Source organism: Gallus gallus, chromosome 4 (assembly GCF_016699485.2).
Source record: "Gallus gallus isolate bGalGal1 chromosome 4, bGalGal1.mat.broiler.GRCg7b, whole genome shotgun sequence".
NCBI classification, from domain to species: Eukaryota; Metazoa; Chordata; class Aves; order Galliformes; family Phasianidae; genus Gallus; species Gallus gallus.
The window spans coordinates 19843234-19866201 of record NC_052535.1 but is presented as its reverse complement, the minus strand read 5'-3'; the positions used below and the strand labels follow the sequence as shown (position 1 = coordinate 19866201).

Here is a 22968-nt window from a genome sequence, read left to right as displayed (position 1 = left end):
CGAACAAACTTCCCAACAGATGAACTGCTCCACAGTTTTCTGTGGTTTTCTTTTATAACTTCTTCATGTCAGCAGCATCATAGCTAAGCTCAAGGCTGAAACCCACGGCTTAACCTAGGGCAAGTGCTTATTTTTACTCAAGTCATTACAGAAAAGAAAGTGAACGTTGACATTTACCAAAATATTTCAGAGTGTAACCACCACCTGCTGAGCTGAACATGAGAATTCATGCCTGCTAGTCTTGTTTTTCCTTTAGTGCATGACTTATCTGACTTGTGCCTTTCACAAAAATCTCTGTATCTCTGCTAGAATTACCATCAGCGGGAAAAACTCCTCACCACACAGCTGGATTTCTCTTCCTTCATCTATGCTATTACTTGCCTCTGATGTAAGGATACAGCCGCACAGTCTGCACTATTTCATAGTATTCTGTAAGCATCTTAAAACTTTACAATTTGAAGGGAAAATCTCTAATACTAATATTAGATATCTGCAAGAAGTTGGTTTCATCTTTTTCATACAGATGCCTATCAGAATCCCAGTGCAGTGCCATGGGTTAATCTGGGTGCTTCCTGTTCAACACCACCAGCAAGGCAGAGTGTTGGCCCTTTTATACAGAATCTAGAGCAGGGATGTTTCTCCACCTTCCAACAATCCTGCTTATGATTTGGTTACTGGTCATGACCCCACTGTTTATTGTATAAGCAAATCATAAGAATTACAGGAATTCTTATAAATCCCAAGTAAATAAAGGGTGAAGGAAAAGCCCACCTGTAATCAAACACTATATAAGTGCATGTTAATGGCCTGTTCAGTGCCCTAATGGGACACATAGGAGAAATGCTATAACATTATCCACCATATCAAGAGGTCAGTAGACATTTTCAAATGAATAAATTCTATTTATATAGTTACAATAGTGACTGGTGGCTACAGTTCATTACCTTATTCACAGCAAATAATAATAAAAAAAAACCTCATTGGAATTTATGTAAATATTACTAACACATACTCTATGAAAAAGCAATTCACAATAATTAAAAAAACACCTTAACTTGAAAAGTTTACCAAATACAGTTATGTGGAGCATCTCAGTCTTTGAAAGCAGAACAGAAGCTGTTTGCAAGGACCCAACAGTAAAAGATACACAACTTCTTTGGAGCTGGGCTGCAGACGGGAAGTGTTCTGAAAGCTATGCTGAAATCCCTGCTCAGTTAATGACAGCAGCAATAGTGCTGTTGTTTCCAATGGGACTAGAACTTCACCCTAGTCTTTGCATTCTTTGTCAGTCATAGTGAAGCAGCCAGAAGAAAGATTATTAGAGAGCGGCCAAGTAGGTTCATAGTTCAATAATCCAATTTTCAAACAGCCTTGAGGTCTAGGGAGGGAGAAGGGGGTTTATATTGTAGCTAAACTAAGTCTTAATTAAAAAAAAAAAAAAAAAGGAAAAAATGGCACCTTCCAGTAGCAGAGCTGATCAGGATACTGAACACCACTCAGAAAGGAGCAAGTCTGAGGTTGCATCCTTGGTAAAGACATCATTGCGTGTGCCTTTGACTAGAAAGGGAGGTGAGCATACTGCGCGGACATGTAAGTGCATGTAGATCAAGACATTCCAGAAACTGAACCATATCTCTGCATGCATTAAGACACTACTGAGGAGGAGGAAAAAAAAAAAAAAAAAAAAGTATCTTCTAGCACTGAAATTATGGGCAAGATAACATGATTTCAAATCCAGCCTTACAGAGTCTTGATAAACAGAAAGGACACAACATTGCAGATGGAACATTTTTAGCTGCTTTGCCACTGAATACTTATTTGCAAGAGATGAGTATAGAAAGACATCTTCCTTTACAGAGGCTACAGGAACCACACCAATGAACCCTGATGCTTTACAGCACCCACATAGCTCTAATTACTGTGGGAAAGAAAGAACTAAATAAATGTGCATTCATTTTCCTCCCCCTCCATGCCATGTGCCTTGCAAGACTAGAAACCCATGACATCTGCATGTCACAAGCTTTCAGAAAGCAAACTGTTTTCCTCCTGTACTGCCTAGAAGCTCTCTGCAGACATTTACATTAGCCATACCCTCCACTACTAGTAGCAAAGAAAATGCCAAGGAATTGCAGACTTTCTGTACCACCAACCCAATCAGAAAATTGCTGAGTATGCATTTTTGCTGTTTATGCAATTGATATGAATGAGACCTGTGACCATTTCTCAGGAGGGAACTCAATGCCAATCTGGCCAGATGTGCTACTGCAGCACAGCACCCAGGCAAGGGCTGCTTTTTTTTTTCTTTTTCCTTGGCTATCAAACATAGTCAGCTTACCTAACTGTATCTTCACAAAAGGACATTTCAGGAGCAGAGACAGTAACTCCTGAACATTAACAAGATCTACCAAAGTAAGAAGTAAGTAATTCTAGATACCCATCACTGTGTGGTACTCCACCATCTATTTTTATTAATAGCTGTAGCACGCAGGCACACAGCTAGGTGATAAAAGAACATGAACAGAATCACTTAAGGCTAAAGGCATGCAGCAGAACCACATCACACCCCTACTTTTTCATTATTTTAAAGGTGTGTGAGAATGTATTGAGATTTTCAGGAAATCTATTATTTGGCTTACACAGTAAGCTATACCTTGTGCACTGTGTTCTAGACAGAGTTGCATTTAAAAGTGGCACATAAGGTCAAGTAACTTTACACAAGGCCAGCAAGTAATTTGTGCTCTCATAAATACAATAGTGTACATCCTATATACAAACAGCTGCAGGCAGGCTGTTAGCCAGCCATCCACAGAACGAAGGTAATGAAGATCGTGGGGAGTGCGGTGGAGGGTGCCAGACCCAGGCAGATGATGGATGCTAAGCCCACAAGCACTGAAGCAAGAACGCTCCTCTGGTCACGAATTATCATCTTGACAGTCTCACAGAACTGCAAGGAAAAAAGAAAAAAAAAAAAAAAAGAAAGAAAGAAAGAAAAAAAAATGTCAGGGTTAAGGAGGAAAGTGTTGAGATGACAGGATGACAGCTGGGATTACTTTCTCTGGTACAGAGGGGCTGCTGGTGCCACAGCGCTCACATGTTGTGTGAGAGCATGCAGCCTGCCGCTCCATCACCACGGGAGCTTTGGCTAAGGTAGTTAATTGGAACTGAGCCGTTTCCAGCCAGCAGAGGCGAGGCCACGTACTGTCCCGCAGCCCTGCACTGGAGTAACATGGAATAGCACGACCGCGGCCTGCCAGCTCTCAGTGGCATTTCTGACTTCAGGAGCCAGGTACTCACTTCGGGGATGCCCGTGCCACCCCCTCCCTAGGGCTGTACCTTGTCGGTCTGGAAGCTGACCGGTGCTCCGTAGCGGCAGTAGGTGACAAAGTGCTCGCAGTTGTTCCAGAGCAGGCTATAGGCAGTGGCGCCCACCAGCATCTCTGCACGACAAGCAGCCTCCTCGCTGCCCAGCACCTGGTCCTTGAACAGCCGGTCCATGTGGTTGACCAGGATGCTGCCGCCATAGGCAAAATCCTCCACTGTGTCCACGCGGATGCTGGCCGTCTTGGTGATGACGCCCAGGATGAGCCGTTTGTTGGTCACCACCCGCTGGATCTGCCGGTGGTCGTCAGTGAAGGCGGGTAGGATGTCAGGCATCAGGTGGGCGACACGGTTCTCGCCCAGGTAGATGCCAAAGTGGACGAAGAGGGTGCGCGGCACCTCCAGCAGGTCACCCCGCCTGAAGCAGCTCGTGTCGTAGTAGCCGGAGGCGGCCGGTGGCGACTCCCCGCCCTCCGTGCCCGCCGGCAGCGCCCGAACGTGGACGAGGAGCAGCAGCTTCTCCAGCAGCAGCGAGGCCACCTGCGGCACCGCGTTCTTCATGGCCGGCTGAGCCGAGGACAGGAGGAAACCGGGGTGCCGCCGAACAGCCCCGCTTTTCTAGGCGGCCGGCCGGGGCGGGGCGGGCACACGGGCCGGCCCCTCGGCTGCGTGCGGGGAGCGCCCGCCCCGCTCCACCGGGTAATGCTGCCCGCCAGGCTCTGTCCGCAGCCGCGACCAGCACAGGGAAACAAGTCCAACGATCCAGCACGGCCCGAAGGGCTCTGAAAGAACAGGAAGAGGCAAAGGGGCATCGCCGTGCTTTTTGTTTCATGCTAATCTATTACGTAAATAGATAAATCTTGGCAACGAAGCCTACAAAAGAGCGGCTCTGACCGGCCAACAAAGCCGACCCGTCTACCGGGTTCGGTAGCCGAGCCGCTTCCCGCCGCCAGGGCTGCGGAACGATGGATGGGGCATTTATGGCACCTGGGAGATGACAGCGCCCGTCCGTGCCGCAGCTCCCTGCCCGCCGCCTTTGTGCGGTCGCTTTCGCCTCTCTGCACGCGAGGCGGTGGGGAATAGAGGCAGAAGCGCTGGGTGAGGGGCAGGTTGTTGGAACGTCGGCCCTCAACGCCGAGTCTGCCTGAAGTCATAACCTTCCCAATGGCTCTTCCTGCAGGTTGTGTGCACAGCTGCGGTTGCCACACAGCCAAGTACAAGAGAAGCTGTGTAACACTTTGGCACCTCACCACAGGCAAACAGATATGAAACAGCAAGTTATTTCTCCTACAAAATTACTTTCAATCAGAGCCTGGTGACCATGGACAAGAAGCCCAGAAGACCCTCAAGCTGTGGGACTCCTTTGGTTGCTCCAAGAGAAAGGAAAGGGCTCAACATCCCTTTGCTTTCCCCTGTGGAACAGCTCTGGTACGAAGGGCATGGCCCACCATGACACGTACCGAGCCAAGGTTCAAGGGAGGTTCCCGCACACAAGAACTATCAGGTTTATCGCTGACACAAAGCAGTTTTTCCACCACTCCTCAGTGACGCCAATATGTTATGAGAACACTGCCCTCTCCATTCCTCCTGCTCCAAGCAGAGAGCTTCCTGAGGAACCCAAGGTTATTCTCAGTTTGTTTCACCTACAGAGATGTCAACAGGAACCTCCTTCAGCCTCCAAGCACAGACTAGAGCTCCAGCACTGCTTGCCAATGCAATCAGGCATTTGGGATTTTCTCTGAAAAGTCTCAGCCAAACTTTTATGCAACAAAGGCTTAGCTCTCTCCAGTCAGTTACAGAGGAGGAAATACCTTGTAGATGCAGCTCATGGTGCTGGTATGAACCAGTGGATTAGCCACCGGTCACATAATTATTTAAAATCTTTCAAATCCAGATGTTTCAGTACACCTAGCAGGGTTGATGATTTTGCTCACACCTACTCGTAAATAAAAAAAGGGGCAAGGAACTTTATGCACTTTTAACTGGAGCATTTTTAAGGGACTGGAGAAAGGGTACAGGTTAAAGACACTAATATCATGGGGCTGGTCCAGAGATGGAGCACTGACACAGCCAGAGGTTTTCAGACTCCACTTTAAGTCCTGGCACAGAATCATTCATCTCTCCCTCCTGAAAGTATAAACCTTCAATCTCGAGGCTCCCTCCATCCAGCCCTACTGTCTCAAGGCTCTCTCTTCCCAGAATCGCCAAGGGGGTGCTTGCGTGGTCTCTGTTGAAGCAAACGTAATCCTTCAGAGCTACTGTTCAGATCTCTCTCCTACCCAGCACAAGAGAGAGGAATTCAGCTGAACTCCCTGACAGAAACAGACATTTCCTAACTGGATCTTTTACTTGGAGACATCCTTTGTTTTCTTTCTTAATATCCATGAACTCTAATCCCCCAAATTCCCATTTCAAGTAAATCCAAAGAAAAAGCCAGGATGAAACTGCAGAAGAAGAATCACAGCAAGGAGACTCAAAGTCTTACTACAGGTAAGGGGTTTCAAAGGAATAAAGTGACAGGCGTAACATTATGCAGTGGTCATTTCTTCATACCAGAGCACTAACAAACTTTGTCTCTCCCTCCCACCAAAACCACTCAATTTCAGAGTCTGAAACCCGAAAGGAATAAGCACAAAGGCATCACACAGATGACAGATCTGTGGAACTGCTTCACTCCATACACAACTCACATACATGGTGGCAGCAAGGGAAATCCACCCTGATAATACTACCTTGAAACTGTTGTGAGCAAAGCACTCAATACAACAACAAACTCATTTCTGAAATAAACTCTTCAGGTTTTGGAATGGCAAATCTACAAACCAGCAAGTACATAGTCGGCCATCTTTTTCAAACTACCATCATGCAAAACAAAATTTAAAAGGTATAATTATTTTTCTCTCTGCTTAAAAGGGGGAAAAAACACCAAAATATTTTATGCATGAAAATTGTTTCATCAGAGACGGCTAAACTGAAAGCATACTTTGTGCCTCAGACTAAGCCTTCAATAACTTCTTTCCCATCTTCCTGGATCACTTTTGTGTAATAACTTTTAGAACTTTAATAGATTAAGTTGCCTCAAAGCCAGCAAGGTCACTTTAAAATATTAAATATGATGCAGCTTGTTTGGACTATTACCTGCTATGGAATAATTATTTCATGACAGACCCCATGATTTGCTTCTGAGAGCTACAAGAGATGCAGTAATAAAGCTGAAGGAGGTGAAAGAATGCAGCCTCTGTTTTGTATTGCAGATGAGCCATGACACAAAAAAGTCGTAGGTAAGAGGTGCTAACCAGCTTCCATTACACTGAAAACCCAGCACATTAGATGGATCCTTAGTTTTAGGATTTGAGTCATTACTGTTTCCATCCTGCCCTCACAGCTTACAGAAGGGAAAAAGGCAGGAAAGAAAGGCATTTGGAAGGGCAAGTTCTTGCCTACATGAGGATCACCCATGCAATGTATTTGTTAACTGAAGCCAATGCTGAGGGCATACACGCTCACCTTCTACTACAATTTATGCTTTAATCAAACTTTTTTCAGTTACTCAATCTCTACTGCAGATTAACAAACAAATGCAGCTTTAACGAGCTTTCAGGTCAGCTGGGATTGCTGGAACAAATACAAGTTCATGAATTCAGAACACATTAAGGAGGATAAAATCTTTGGATGGGGATTTCTGAGAATAGCTTTTACAAGAAAAGTACCTGATGGGCAATGCCATTTGTTCTACACTGATGCCCTGAAACAAATAAGGGACAGAAAACACATTTGTAAAGGATGCATCTAAATGGTGTAATTCCAGAGATAAAAAATAACCCCTTCCTATTCCCATGTTCAATCCATTTGAAGAGTTCTTTTAAGCAAATTACAGCTTCCTCTGTAGAGCTCTAAGTGCCAAACTCTACAGAAATGTATCATTTGCTCGTTCCATTTTTGAATCAAACAAAGGCAAAGCACAGAGAAGACAAACTGATGGAAGAAGGAAACTGACGAGACAAAGCATGAAACTGTAGGTAAGTGAAACAACCCTGAAACAAAGAGTTTTAAGAACCTCTGAAATACGTATCACGGTTTGCCAGTAGAAGAAACAAAATAACTAAAACAAATTTATACTTATAAATGTATACTTTAATTCCAGAATAGTTGCATACACATTTACAGTCACTTAAGCAGCATACTGAATAAACTGCATATATTTACCATAGCCTTTCTTATCTCTACAGGTTTGCTACTGAGGTCTATCACTTTTTTTATTTTTAATTTCCTCTCAATATCTTTGCATATTTTGCTAGGGTAAAAGGCTTCCAAATTATTAACAACAGTTTTCTAAATGAATAATGAATGTAAACATAAAAACCAGCAAAAATATATGAAGTTGCATACTTTTCTGCAATGAAGTAATGATTCATTTTTCACAACAACTTCCATGCACCATGCTGTATACTCAGGTAGTGTTTACAGCTGGCTAAGAGAGTAACGTGTTTAGATGGATAAAGCTCTTGCTTATACCTTCAAGTCAAAACCACAGAAAAGGTGGGAACAATTTGTATGTGTAATGCTCATTAGCAAGCAGGAGGCTAGGAAATTAGTAACAATGGTAGCACAGTCTGAGATTTAGGAAAACAGTTCAGTGAAGTTTACCAAATACTTATTTTCGTCATTTTTTCTAATGTTATTAGTACAGTCTTCCCAAAATAAAAGGGAAGATTAATTCCTGAATAAAAATATTGGGATGTGCAGAGTAACATTTGTATGGCTTCTGCAGAAGAAACAGAGCTAGTTTTTGGGCCAGAATTTCTATCCTGACAGTGCCATCGGAACTATGACATAGATCTTGGGAGTGTCTGCTTAATCAAGTGACAGTTTTGAGTACCCTAATTTGGATACACTAATAATATATTGCAGCAGGGGAAAAGGGTGGATGGAGAAAGGGAAATGCAGAGGCAATAACTGGAGTTGGAACAGAGACAAGAGAGCGCTTCACTGGTTAGTCCTTTTCAAATGATGGATGGACTTGGCAGGGAAGCTGGAGCTTGAGGATCTTTAAGGTTCGTTCCAACCTAAGCCATTTTATGATTCATTAGAAAGTTGTTGGAAATAGTAGATAAATCTGTCATTAATTGGGCAAAGAGCTGGAAAGTTGGTGGATCACCACCAAAGGGCTGCATTTACTATTGGTCGCTAAGTAAGTAGTAACAATTACTAAATTTCTTTACCACCCATTAGGGAAAGCTGATCTCCAGTGCCATACAGTGTTAACTTCATGGTGATGCACAGCAGGTTATCTAGCTTTTCACTCTACACACAGGACAAATACTGTTGACAGGAGCTCAACTATACTGGTCTATTTAATTTTCAAATAAAGATTTAGAGAAGGAAAAGAGATGAACGGAACAGAAGGTAATTTTCATCTTGGAACAAAGACTATCTTGTCGCATAATTAAATGTTATGTTGCAATTTGTTTAATTCTATTTTACAGGAAATAAATTAATTCTTCATCAAATGTATTATCTAGACAGAAAATGTTATCAGTCACAGACAAGGCTATTAGTTTTGCATTACTCAGAACAGTTATTAATTTGTGCTATATAGCTAAGCCTCTGAGAGGTAACTGTCACTGATTGCTCCACAGTGACTTTTAAAAGTCTTACTCAAAAAGCCAGTTCTTCTTTATGATATTTTTATACTACTCAAAGTGTTAAAAACATATGTATCAAGCACTTGTTACTCTATCAATGATTTTAAATCAGGAACATTTTTAATCTGGAAATCCAACAGCATCTGCCCAAGTGCTTTGCCCTGTAAGGAGGAAAAAAAAAAACCAACAACCACTTACTATCTAAATATACGGTCTTTGTAAATTAAAATTGTATAATATGGACATATACAAATATTTAATCAGTCTAAGTTTTATCATCAGCGTAAAAATTCAGCACAGTCAGTATGTTTAATGTGTATTTGTCACCATATATACTTAGAGATTTAAAGTGAATTTTCAATCAAGATTTGGATCACAGAGTTACTCAAATTATACTTATCTTTTCCGTAATTTATATTTATCTCTTCCATTTAATTGCCTCACTTGTGAATTAATGTAATTAAGTATGAAAAAGCATTTAATCCTTAACAGATTGAATAGTTTGTTCAATTTGTTACCTACTGCTAAAATAAATTTGAGTTCAGCTCTGCTACCCAATTCATACCTAGCATCATCCTGCTTTGTGGACAGTCCCACAGCTAACAACAAACTATTGAGAACATGGTGCAATATTTAGTTACAAAAGATAAATGCATTAAATCAATACATGCCTGTGGGTCACTTCTTAGGGACGCTATGCCACCACCACCAAGGGAATTCTTCAAAACAAAATTTAATGCATGGATTCCTGGCAATTCATATCTGTAAAATAAAATTTACATTTGTGTTGTTACACCCCCTCCACCCCAGAAATTTTGGACAAAAACTCATTTAAACTGAACGGAAGCAAAAGACTGTGCAAAAACCTGTGTGCTTCTGATAGCATCCTCTACTGGTGAATCTAGTCTAGAAGTTAAAATAAAGGTTAACCTTTTCTACTTTCTTATTTCTCACCCTTACACCCACTTATCAGTCCTTAATAATTCTAAAGGAGGATCATAAAGTAATAATTCTCCTCCTATTCAATGTCAAAATTCATAGATTTCTAATAAGACACTTCTCTCATTTCCATCGCTCCGGCCATTTAGAAAGCTCTATAGGCATGAGTTTCAAACCCAGTGTGATTTAAGAAAACACAATGGACAGAGGGAAGTATTTTTAGTATTTCCTAGTTCTGATACTAAAAAAAAAAATAATCACGTAATCCCCTGAACTCACTTTTGCTGACACTCTCTGCCAGATTATTTGGAAGTCATGCTCACCATTAGTGAGAAATAACCATGACTCACTAGCTCAAACTCTTGCAACTATGGAGAATTTTAATAAATAACAAGTAAAGTTACATTTCAACACTTCACTGGAGCCACAAGCTTTGTTAAGATAAAACAATTTTATTTTAGTATGACAGATCCATTTTCCTGTTCCACTGCCACTGTATGCTTTTTTTCAACCTTGCTTTTGGTTGGTGCATTTCCAGTTTGGAAACTTTTGTAGAAGTTTGGCAAATGGCTTCACAATTTCCTAACAAAGCAATTTCAAATTCCATAAACAGGTCTATAGCATATTTCCATTTGCCATTCATCGCAGTTTTCCAGTGCTTTGTCTGTTTCTGTGTCCTATCCCAGTGCTCCTTGGTTTTTTGCTTTCCTCCACTACTTTCTTTATCTAAGGACTTAATGGCTTTTTTTTTTCTCTCTCTCTTGGGAAAGAATTTCATCACAGCATCAGCAAGACACGAGGAATAACTGACAAAGACCTTATCCAGCTCTTGCTGTGTCTGCAGATGTTTGACTGCTACAGTTTAAATCACATTTTGTCCAGCATTGCTTGCTTCTCTTTAGTCATCTATCTGATCTTCATCTGTTTGCAAGAGATTCTTAAAATCTGTCCTCTAAAAAAGCTGAAATTTCTTGCAGTACTCTTCTATGGTTGAGGTTTATCTTCTCCAGTCCCTTTTAGTATTGTAAAAATGAGGGCTGTTGTTGATACTATTTAGCATTCAACAGGAATGCGTAGAATAGAGTAACTTTAGCAATGTCATCTATGTAACTGATTAATAATGTAATCAGCAAAGACTAGAGAACTTCACAACATTTTCAATATTTTTTTTGCAAACTCTGCAAATTCCAAGTGAACACATGCCGTGTCTATCAATACACTGTACTGCAAGTTTTACCCTAAAAAAATCTCCAAAAACTTCCAGGTAAGAAACAATTTCACAACTGGCAAATCTTTCCATCAGAATTACAATAATGTAAAACATATTTAGAAGCTAAGACCTCAGTTCCTCAAAGAAGTTCCATGAAAATCAGTCATTCGAATTATCAGGAGAGAAACTGGACAGCGTACAACATGCAAACAAGAAAGAGTGAAATACTTTAAATTTTACCTTCTCAGCAATTCTGGAAGCATGGAATGTAAGCTATGGATCTTACTTTAGAACATCAAAGAGAAGCATGTTAGCTTCACGCATTTTCAATAACTATCTAGTGTAAGACGTTCTAGCTAGAACTAGATTTACAAAAGCAATATTCAGAGGCAGCATTTTCAATGTATTCAGGCCTATCTGAAGCATCTGAACATCCTAAATCTTTCAGCACAAAAAATACACTCCCACACAAAACCAAAACACCTTAGCAGAACCATCTTAAGCAGTCTTAAGCAGCAACAATGTATCAGTTAGATGTTGCCATGCATTTACCCAGCATAATTAAACAATTTAAGTTAAACTGAGATCTAAAGTAAGAAAAACTTTAGATTGAATTGTATTAGGTCATGTTTAAGAGCTGCTTTTAAAAAGTACAGAAAACAAATAAACTCTTCAAAGAATATTAAGGCTGTGACAGAACCCTATAAAAGAAGGAAATTTCACTGTTGTAGCTCAACTCCTATGCTCACGCACAATGGGGTGCCTCTTTAACTACTTCCTTTAAAGTGCTGTCCATACCTATTCAAAGAAGTCAGGTTTCCCTGTAAATTTCCTGTTAGAAATGTATGGAAATAATAACGTTATAAAATTTGTTTACTGTACTGGTACCAAGAAAAAGATAGCATTCTTCCTGTCAAGGGAAAGCAGTTGCTAAAAGAGATGTTTGCAATAAAATATATTGCAGAGAGGTATGTGAGTTCATGCTTCTTTTCCCCCATAATAAATGTATATGCAAAAGCAATTTAAAAGTATTGGTATCTGCCAAAAATTCATTGTTTTGTTCCTCAGTTCTTCACAGCAAGAAATCCTTAAAAAAATACTCTCACGGATACCATTCTAATACAAATGCAATTCTATGTTGTAGAAATAGGTAACTGCAGAAATAATAATGAAAGATGTTATAGCGGAAATGCTAAATCATGGCTTGAACCAGTGATTGAGCACCTGGTGGGAAGGCAGTGCCAACTCAGGGGAGCTGAGGTGCATGCAATGCAATATAATGCAATTCTGGATCTCATTTAAGGAATGGCAGTGGAGGCAAGGGTATCCTGATGGAGATCCCTGCCTATCTGAGGCCTTCCAAGGGTAAGCAGATTTTTTTCCTGTTTCTGTGCCCATGGCTGCTGCATTTGAGCACATCCTCACCTCCTGTAGCCTAGGACCTTGCTAATCTGCTATCACTGCTGTGTTTTCCATCGCTTTACAGCATTACAGATGTGTATAATTCAAGTGCTGACAGGAGATGAAAGAGTTCTCAATAAGGAAAACAATATGTAGTAAACTAGTCAAGTATTTCATTTTCATGTTTTGTTTAAAAGAGAAATGTTCCCTTCTCCAGTCATAGTCACTCTCTAGCACTTCTTTAGCACAATCACTTCTCAATTTATAAAGTGCTGCATGTGCAACACCACATGGCTAAGCTCGCATTGGCAAAATGGAGTGCAAAATGACTAAAGGAAAAATAGAACCTTTCACATACAGTATGATCTTGTAGACACCTTATACCTTACATTGGCGTTGATGCTATTTTTTAAACAACAGTACAATTCAGACTTGTATGAGACTGACATCCTTCTTTAAACACAGAACAAATTTCTGAGTATGACTCTGTCTTACTTAGCTTGACTTGGATTAACCTAACTTTGCTTGTGCATTGCCGCTACACACAGGAAACACTCTGAATAATTGTTGGGAAGGTACTCTTCCTAAGTGGTGGAGAGGGAAAAAAGCAATTGTCTTGTCTTTATCTCCAAAAGATCATCTTTTGCTACTGTTACCTGAAATTCTGCAAGCTTCTGAGTTTACAGTGCTCTCTATCAAGAATAATCTCATCTTTTTTGTTTATCTATTTTAATAGCCTTAAGGAAAAACAATGAAAAGCAACCAGCTGACAATCTCTGTTCTGTATTGAAGTAGAACCATAGTTGGTATGTTTTTAATAGCAAAAATAATGTCTATTGCTTAACGACTCACATTTCAAATGAAGAAAAATAAGAGTAAGACAGCCCTTTTTATGACAGTAATTTAACAGAAATTATGCAATCTGAAGCACACAAGCATAATACTTACAATCCTAAACAGTTCCACATATGGATCTATTCTTTTTCCCCCAGAAGTTTTTCAGTTGTCTCACATAGCTCCACTGTCATATCATTAGAAGAAACCAAACCCAGGAACAGATAATCTAATTAATCAAATTAAATTGGCTTTATCCAGACACAGCAAATTCAAACTTCTATTTATGAACATAAACAGCATTAAGGAATCACAATGAATCTATTTCTATAGGTATCATTAGAAGGCCTGACGCTTTTCATTTTTTCCCCTTTCTCTGGTCTGTTTCAGAGGAAATTTAATTAATTTCTAGATATTAGAATTTCTTACATCTGTAGATTTGTTAGCACTTATGAAACTGTGGGTGAGATCTGCATAGATCTGTTCATCGTGATGCTCGAAGAGCAGGAGTTAAAATAGCTCCAACTTCTCTGGGCTTTGAGCTGTGCCTTTCTGACTCATGCTCTTTGACCAAGCAAAAAGACACTGATTTCTTGGCATCCCCAAAAAGATGTAATGATTTTGGCAACATGTTCATTGTGGCAGAATAAGTAACATTATATCAGAATAGGTTTTAGAAGGGTAAGGAGTTTGTTGCAATATCAAAGTACTCATTTTTAATGAGACACAGCAGGTTTAAAACCTCTTATCTGCTTTACTGGGCACACTTAGAAGAAAGAGCACTACTTCCTCACTCTGCCAAGAACTGAATGTCTCATTTGCCAGGGATTTCCAATTCCTCCTTTTGTAGTGACTTGTTGGCTTGGGAAGCTTCAGTTACTAAGGCTCCTGCAGTTTCCAGATTAGAAGTATGTTTCTCGAAAGTAGACTACAAGTTATTCCTATTTTGTAGACATTCTTTATTAGAACAAAAGAAAAACATAGAGTACAACAAGTTTTTACTTAAAAATGCAAAGGAAGATACATTAAAGAAAAAACGGTTGAATACAGATAGGTCTGTAATACTGAATTTAATTTAAAATACCTTTTGATACCATCACAAATCTATCATACAACTGAACTGCACAACAAGTTACTTACTACTCACCTTGATACTAGCTCTTCTTCAGGTTTTTCTCGCTCTAAAAGGTGTTCAAAGTAGTTCTCCAAGGCTTGAGCAGTTAAAGTTTTCTTTAGATATGGATAATACAGAGGATGCCGTGCTATGACACCTGTTAGGTAAAATTAGTGTTAGTTGAAATATGAGCTATTGAAAGCTATTTGTAATTATCCTTTCAAAACTGATTTGAGGTCATCCTCTCAAATGAAAATGTAGAGGTAGTGTGGTGCATGACATGGAAGAAGGCTCCCAAACTACATGATATTAACCATTATTCTTCTATCTGCAAGTGGACCCTGCCACTGGAAAACACTTAAAGAAAAAAAAAATACCAATTTTCCAACAATGGAAGGTTTTGGTTCTTACCTGCACTAACTGTGAGAAATGACAGTTTTTTATTGCTGTAAGTATGCTTTGATAAACTCTAGGTAACTTTATGCTAAAGCCAATGTTCCACAGCAGGATCAGGAAAGCAGATTCATGTCACAGATCTCTTTATCTAGGGACTTAAAATTATTCATCTCATAGGTTGTTTAACGTTTATTTAACAAAGCAATAGTTTATACCTGAGGAAGCCTATTGGAAGTGCATGCATAATTCATGATCTAGCAATGCTATATTGTATTAATAGTCAACCACAGATGGAACAAAAAACAAAAAACAAACAAACAAACAAAAAAAAAACACCTCTTCACTCTTCAACCCCCCAAAAAACTTCACAAGCAAGAACAAGAAAACTGTATTCCTTAAATATAGACAACAAAATCCATCAGTCTTAGCATGACAGCTAATAGCAAATCAAATCCCAAACGCACCTTTAATTCATACTGAGTTTGAAAACCACACGCTCTCATCTTCCAACAAGTAAGAGAGCCAATTGTTGCATGCAGAAGTATGGAACAGAAGGAATTATTAATCAATACAAGAAGCAGTATAATCAATGTAAAGCCTGCACACTGAAATATAGCAGTTGGATTTACAATACAATTAAAAACATTCTCTTATTTTCAAAAACAACTTTGGTATTTCCTAACAATATTTTAGCCATCTACACGATACAATATTAACATACGGAAATAGTATACACCTTCAGTCAACCAATTATATAATAGACAGACACAAATAAGTAGCAACTAATGTGAAGAAGAAACCCTAAAAATGTGTTTCTTAGTTTTGGGGTGCTTACTTTTTTTTTTTTTTTTTACAAAGCTTTGTAGTATCAGACGTTCAAGTATTTTTCTTAATACCTCAGATTTCAAACAGCCACTGAACGTAGACCTACAGATACCGCATTAGTTAAATATTGTTTCATATGGATTATTTTGTTTGAGCACTGAGGCAATAAAGAAACAATCAAGTTATGTTAAGAGATTTCCCAAAAATTAAGGAGAGCATTTGGTACCTCTTATTTGAGAAACCTAAACCACCTTGAAAAGAAAGATAAATACCTATGTTTGCAGAGTTGCCTTTGTCTCCACTTCTAGTATAGGCAAGATCTTCTAAGCGGTAAGTATGGTGACCACTTGGCAGATCTGTACAACATAAAAATGAATGCACTGTAACGATAGCTACATACAATGGTACATTTTGAAGAAGTAATTGTCTTTACAGTCTTCCTGCATTGTTTGTAGTACTCTCACAAACAATGTCAAAGTTTTGTTGTTTTTTTTTTTTTTTACCAGAGATACACCCAGAGGAGAAGTTGTGAGGGTAGGGGCAAAATCACAACATTGACTGTTTCTGCTCTAATGTGTATTTATAAAGGCAAATCCATTTTACTTTTACGTAGCTGAATGTTGTGCCACATATCCCCTGTTCCACCAACTCTGAATATGAAAATTCATCACCATCATAACAGTGCAGTACCTCTGAAGGAGGCTTAGCAGATACGTGGTATTTCTTGACCAGCTGTTTTCCAGTTAATACATAGATCTCTCTGCTTCCAGTGTGAGTAGATATATTATAAATTATAGAAATACATTTAGTTACTGATAATTTGTTGTCTGTAGAAAGCAGTCACAATTTAAAAGCCTGTTTGAAGACTATGAATCTCTCTTGCTTTCATACATGCTGCTATAAAGGTTATTTTTTCAGTTGCACTGAAGATTTCTTTTTCAAATAACTAATTTTGCAAATATCTTAGTGTCATATAGAAAAGGCATTTCATGGTCATAATTGCATTTGCTATAGGAAGCTAGTCAGTTTTTTAACTTGTCTGGAATACTGGACTTTCAAGTCTTCATGAACATTATTATTATTGCACTTCATAGAATATAAATTATTATTTTTACCTACTTTTAAATAAAAAAAAAATAAAGCAGTCCTACTCCTGCCCAAATCCAGAAGTTCAATCTTGTTGAAGCCACGGAGTTTATAAACAAGGTTTGATGGTTTAGTCATACATCAAAGACCCCTTGCAATTCTTCATTAATAAGCAGCAGGCAGTCACCACCTAGCTGTTCCCACGAAAGAGAGATGAACTGATCACCTTGCCACCAGATTTCAGTCATCCACTGACAGAAGCCTAATACTTAAACTTGAAGTATAGTTTATATTCCGTTTTTTAGGCAGAGAGAATCCAGTCATTTCAAGCTTGTTTTGCTTCTAACCTAACTTTCCTCTGGACATATCAGCTTTCCTGGCATCCCTGGCTTCAGTGCCATCACCTCAAACTTATCCACCTATCTGTCTTGCATTTAGAGTTCCCATCCCTCAGCTACCCTTTCCTTTAACCCCTTCTTGTGATTTTCTATCTTTCTGCACATGAGTTGGCAGGTTATATCCTCTCTCTGCTCCTTCAACACCAGTAGAGGGAACATTCATGGCATGGAAGTGACATTTTTCCTGCTTTCTGTCATGATTTCTGGTGTGACTCCTGGTGGCATCAGCCACAGGAAACAACTGACAAACACCTTAAAAAAGTTTTTTTTTTCTTTCTTTTAGGAAAATAATACAGCCTAGAGCAACGTGGTCATCGCACTGTCAGTCTAACATGTTAAAAACTCAAACCTGTATTGAGGAGAAGGTCTTGTAAATCAAACATCAAATAACCTTCAATGGAGAAAAACATTAGCAGGGAACAATCTGGGGCTGACCATAGCAAACATTTTCTGATCTAGCTGTACCAACAGAAAGAGGACATTATTCACATTCCAAAGAAAAATCTAGAAATGTTAAACTACTGAAATTAATTATGGGTTAGTCGAGAATAATAATACTTCACTGATAATAAATAGAACTGGAAATGTTGAAAATACATGACAGAAGAATTAACATAGTAGATTTGTTTTGAGCTTGATGCTCAGTCTTTTCTACATTCACTTCCATGAAAAACGCAAGTAGAAGCGTGTCATAAAACTTGCCAGAAAATGCTGAAGAGTATATTTATATAACTGGGGAATATTTTTTAAGTCAGATCCTCTTCTGATGCAGAAAGAGTCCATGTAAGGCTCATTCCTCACTTTGGACAAATCTGCCATACTTTGTACATCACAGAAACTGCTTTTCTTTTTTTTTTTTTCTTTTTATTCAGTCTGCAATTCCAAAAGAAAAGATATTTTTTCAAAGGTTGAAATGTGGTAGTGTTCAAATTATACAAGATGTAGAAGTTATCAACTACGTTTTATAGTCTTTGACAGTCCCCATCTAAACAAAACTATTTCAAGATAGCACTCTGGTGTTCTCATTTATTATTATCCTTATTGATTTATCTTTAATGATCTGTTTATCAGGCAGTTGTTTTCATTTAACGAACATCTTAAATCTACAGAAGAATCCTCTTCGAAGCTAGGGCAAACAGTAAATTCAAATTCCACCCTTCCAGAACCACATCTAGTAAAATTTTTGAAATACACTTTCGCATATTTCTCTTATCTGTTCAAAGACAACTAGCAGTCCCTCACACTTGAGATAACCATGAAACCAAGAAAAAATACTTCTCTCCTTACTAAATGCTGACAATCTGCTTTAGCAGAGTTTACTGCTTTTACAGTCCAATCCATCTATTTCTCATCTGTGTTGTCCATGTGTTAAGCCACAGGAGTAGGTAAGTATTTAGTCACACAGAGAAAACATTTCTATTTACAACTAAGGGCAAAAGTTTAGAGGTCCTTCACAGAGGAAATAAAACAGAGATCTGCTGACCCTCAAAAGTAGAGTTCTGCCTGAATAAAACCTGAAAAATTGAGTACTTATAAGCTGATGTCAGGCACCTCAGAAAGTCTTCTCGAATGATAAGAAGGCATTTGAAAGCAACAGGAAGTCTAACTGCTTTTTTTTTTTTCCCTCCAATATTTAGTGTTGCAGCCATGTTGAAATTAAAAAAAAAATTAAAAATCAGTAACTCTGCTAGCCTCTTTATTAGACAAACCACGACCTTCTATTCCTTAACTCACTCAGTCTAATGATGATAATTCCCACTGCCCTCCCTGGAACTCCTACACATCAAAAAGGTTCTGCTATGAGCTTTGATTTGCAACAGACATAATCAAGAGCTGAACATACACTGAAGACTAAAATTTATTTCTGCTTGACACAAAAAGACTTCCTTGAAGGGGTGTTTGAAAGGACAGAGAAAACAAATTCACACATGGCAGTTAGATGTTCAGTATCAGTGACTTTCAACACACAGACACAGCCACACATGTATTTGACAATTTCTCTACATTATATAGAATATCTTCCACTAACTTATAATTACAGATTCTACTAGTAGTTTTGAGAAATTCCTCTCATTTATTCTGGATTCCAAATACAGATGATATGAAGGCACAAAATGTTAAGATGCAATTTTTTTTTTTTTTTTGTATTTACACATACTCAAAGACCTAAATCATTCTTTCAGAATTAGTATTATATTTAGAAATAATTTGAACAAATAATCTTTACTTGAAGTTACCTGATTTAGATTTGAAAGGCTCTATCCACAGCTTTAAATTAATTACTACATCTCTCTAGTAAGCAGTAATATAACAATAAAGATTTTGTCTGGATCAAAGGGAAATTATGAAGTATGCTATATGTTACAAAATGCAGCATGCAGTTTTGCCATTAGAAGGAACAAGAAAAACTGTAAGTACCTAAGAGGTTCTATAATCCTTAATCTAATACCTAGCTTCCATGAACTCAGACTAAACATTCAGACATTCAGGCCTGCTCATCTTAGCTCACTGGTTCACCTAGTATCTTCCTTTCCTTCTTCAGAGATACAGATTAGAAAAGTCAAATAGAAATTATCGTAAGGAAGCATTATTCTAATATCCTTTCTTCAAAATTTACTAGTTCCAGATCAGTCCCATTCTTATTAATTTTATGAAGCCTGATGTAATACGGCTGAATTTATTTATCCAAATTATTAAAGATTCTGTACTTCTGCCTTCCACTCTGAATGCAAGTATTTTGATTTAAGTAAAACCAACTTGTACCAGGATTAATAGAATGAATTTGAAATATACTTTGACACCATGTTTCAATATCAAGTCAGAGTTCAAGTGCTTTATTGTGGCTAAGGCTACGGTGTTTGTTTTTTTTTAAAGCAACTTGATATAGCCTTGTTATAGACTCCATTGTAATACTGTCTGACGTTGACCCCCATCCTTCCTGAGAAAAGTGACTTAAGAGTTTTGCAAAGGAATTCAAAATGCATAGTGTAAGGGGGTAAAACAAATTTCTTGGACAAAATTTAGCACATGATTTTCTAGGACAAAGATGGGAAATGATACACTGCAAGTAAAAGATGACCATACCTTTCAATTCACTGTTAATCCTGGGTGGATCAAAGGAAACAGCCTCATCTGATGTAAATGTGAGATCCTCCTCAAATGTCTCAACATACTGACCATTTAGAAATAAGTTGATCTGGAAAAAAATACCGATTTACAAACTTACAAATTAGACCAAGAAATCCAGCACAACACGTTAATAGTCTTTTCTAATTAAATATTCATCTGCAACATTTTAAATAAAATCTTTTAGATCATTTTACTTAACTGCTTTTCTTAAGATTGTTCTTAGAAAACAGCTTATAGCAACTAAGGCCTGCAGTGCTTATTTAAAGGGTAGACCAAAAAACAAAATGAGAAATGTTATTCTTGCCTTCAGAAGGCTTGCTAGGATTCTTTCTCCCAGCACAAGTTTTAAGTTACCCCTTAAACATGAAAAAGTATACTAGAAAAATAACTCATGTTTGCACTGTAAAACCACTCGTGACCTATGGTAAAATCAGGACAATTGCATAAGAGCAGTGAAAACAACACATAACCAATGAGATATTGAATCCAACCTGAAATCCAGAAAAGTGTTATCAAACACAAAACAAAAGAACCCACTGTGGCAATATTAATGTATCTGAAAATCTCCTTATGTAGTATTTTTGGGTTTAGATCAAATTCTAGGTTTATCTCTATGGCAACTAGACTCTTTGTAAATGAAATTCCAATCTAGAAAAGCAGTTAATTCGTACCTTATTTATGCTGCAATCTCCAGCGAGATCTTTTTTAATACATGGCTAAAACTTTGGCCCAGGGACTGGATCACTTAGACCACACTTTTATATAACCTTTGTTGCACTTCAACAGTGACATAGAATATCATTACGAGCATATAAGCATGCTCACCAGATTAGTTCCTTAGAGCAAGCATTTTGATTTTCTGTATTGTTAAGAGTAAGAGACAATGCTGTCTTTCCTTGCTAAATGAAGTTACTATTTAATCTTAGCAGGCATTTGACCACATCTGGAACACAGTGCTCATTAGTGATTTTACATGTGATTTAATAAAGCAGTAGCCTGAACTTCCATAAAGACAATACTTGAATATTAAACAAAGACAAGCCATCCATACAAAGCAAAATGTCATCAGCAATAAGAATGGTAAGTACTTCAACATCACAAAGCTTCACCAGGGAAGGTTCAGACAAGATAGTAGGAAAAACTCGCTCAATGTGAGGGTGATCAAACGCTGGAATGGGCTTCCTAGAGAGGTGGTTCATTCAACACAATCACTGTTTAAGAGGTATTTGGTTAATGCCCTTAATAATATGCTCTAACTCCTGTTCATCCCTGAAATGATCAGGCAGATGGACCTGATCTTTGTAGGTGCCTTCCAACTGAATGTTTCTACTCTAACTTCTTCCAAAGCAGAAACTGGTTTTGTAATACCTTTCCACTATCCAGTTTATTTCTGTGGTTTCAATAACTACATGGTATCTCCTCTTAGAATTTAATTTTAAATTCTTTCCCACCAATGTAGAGAAAAATGTAACACTTGGCCTTATTTGTGCTGAGCACTATACACATCTTTAAAAATGAAAGCAAAACAGTCCTTTTAGAAATCTATTGAATCCTTAAATTGATTACTGTAATTTATTTTCAAAGTTTATTAGTTATTTCTGTTGGTTTCTTTAAGTCAACTGTATTTGGGGTTTCTTCTCTCGCTGCCTGTGCTCCTAGTGCTTCTCTTCACCACTTGAAACAGAAGGCTGTCACTGTACTTAGAGAATCATAGAATCACAAGGTTGGAAAGGACCTACAAGATCATCTAGTCCAACCATCCTCCTATCACCATTACAACCTGCTAAGCCACTAAACCATACCTTGTACCTTGTCCAGATGCCTCCTGAACACTGTCAGGGACAGTGACTCCACCACCTCCCTGGGCAGGCCATTCCAGAGCCAGTCCACCCTCTGAGAGAAAAAGTTTTTCCCTATGTCTGATCTAAATCTCCCCTGATGCAACTTGTGGTCATTTCCTAAGGTCCTATTTGTTGCCTGGGAGAAGAGGCTGACCCCCTCCTCACCACAACCTCCCTTCAAGAAGTTGTAGAACGCAATGATGTCTCCCATGAGCCTCCTCTTCTCCAGACTAAACAATTCCAGCTCCCTCAGCTGCTCCTCATAAGACTTGTGCTCCAGACCCCTCACCAGTTTCATCGCCCTTCTCTGGACACATTCCAGGGTCTCAATGTCTTTCTTGTAGTGAGGGGCCCAAAACTGAACACAATACTCGAGGTGTGGCCTCAAAGTGCTGAGTACAGGGGGATGATTACCCCTCTGCTCCTGCTGGCCGCACTATTTCTAATACAGGCCAGGATGCCGCTGACCCTCTTGGTCACCTGGGCACACTGTCAGCTCATGTTCAGCTGAGCATCATCCAACACTCCCAGGTCCCCTTCCTCTTCAAAGTCATCCAGCCACTCAGCCCCAAGCCTATGCCACTGCACAGGGTTATTGTGGCCAAAGCGCAGGACCTGGCACTCGACCTTGTTGAACCTCATCCCATTCACCTCAGCCCAGTGATTCAGCTTATCCAGATCCCTCTGAAGGGCATCCCTACCCTCAGGCAGATTGACACTGCCTCCCAACTTGGTGTCATCTGCAAACTTACTGAGGGTACACTCAATCCACTCATCTAGGTCATCAATAAAGATATTAAACAAGATGGAAAGTTTAGAAATGGCAAGTCAG

General features: G+C 38.9%; 2 protein-coding genes across 7 annotated transcripts in view; both read right to left on the bottom strand.

Moving 5' to 3' along the window:
* Positions 1-881: 881 nt before the first annotated feature.
* On the bottom strand, positions 882-3955 carry LRAT (lecithin retinol acyltransferase (phosphatidylcholine--retinol O-acyltransferase)). Its single transcript, XM_420371.8, has 2 exons — positions 3334-3955; positions 882-2944 (listed from the first exon to the last, which is right to left on the bottom strand). Exons 1-2 carry the CDS (start codon positions 3877-3879, stop codon positions 2792-2794), a joined length of 699 nt encoding a protein of 232 aa, XP_420371.2. The 5' UTR covers positions 3880-3955; the 3' UTR covers positions 882-2791.
* A 3475-nt stretch (positions 3956-7430) lies between these two features.
* Positions 7431-22968, bottom strand: part of LOC100857197 — a 49502-nt gene continuing 33964 nt past the window's right edge. For 3 of the 6 annotated variants that reach the window (XM_004940893.5, XM_004940894.5, XM_046941147.1), the window contains 5 exons: positions 20251-20362; positions 15955-16038; positions 14495-14618; positions 9635-9725; positions 7431-9124 (listed from right to left, as the gene is read on the bottom strand). In XM_004940893.5, coding sequence (XP_004940950.2) covers positions 9050-9124; positions 9635-9725; positions 14495-14618; positions 15955-16038; positions 20251-20362 — 486 coding nt within the window. In that variant the 3' untranslated portion in view covers positions 7431-9049. Of the gene's footprint in view, positions 9125-9628; positions 9726-13461; positions 13535-14489; positions 14619-15321; positions 15361-15954; positions 16039-20250; positions 20363-22968 lie in introns of those variants that run through there. The other 3 variants (XR_001466265.4, XR_006939266.1, XM_003641148.6) reach the window with 2 other exon arrangements.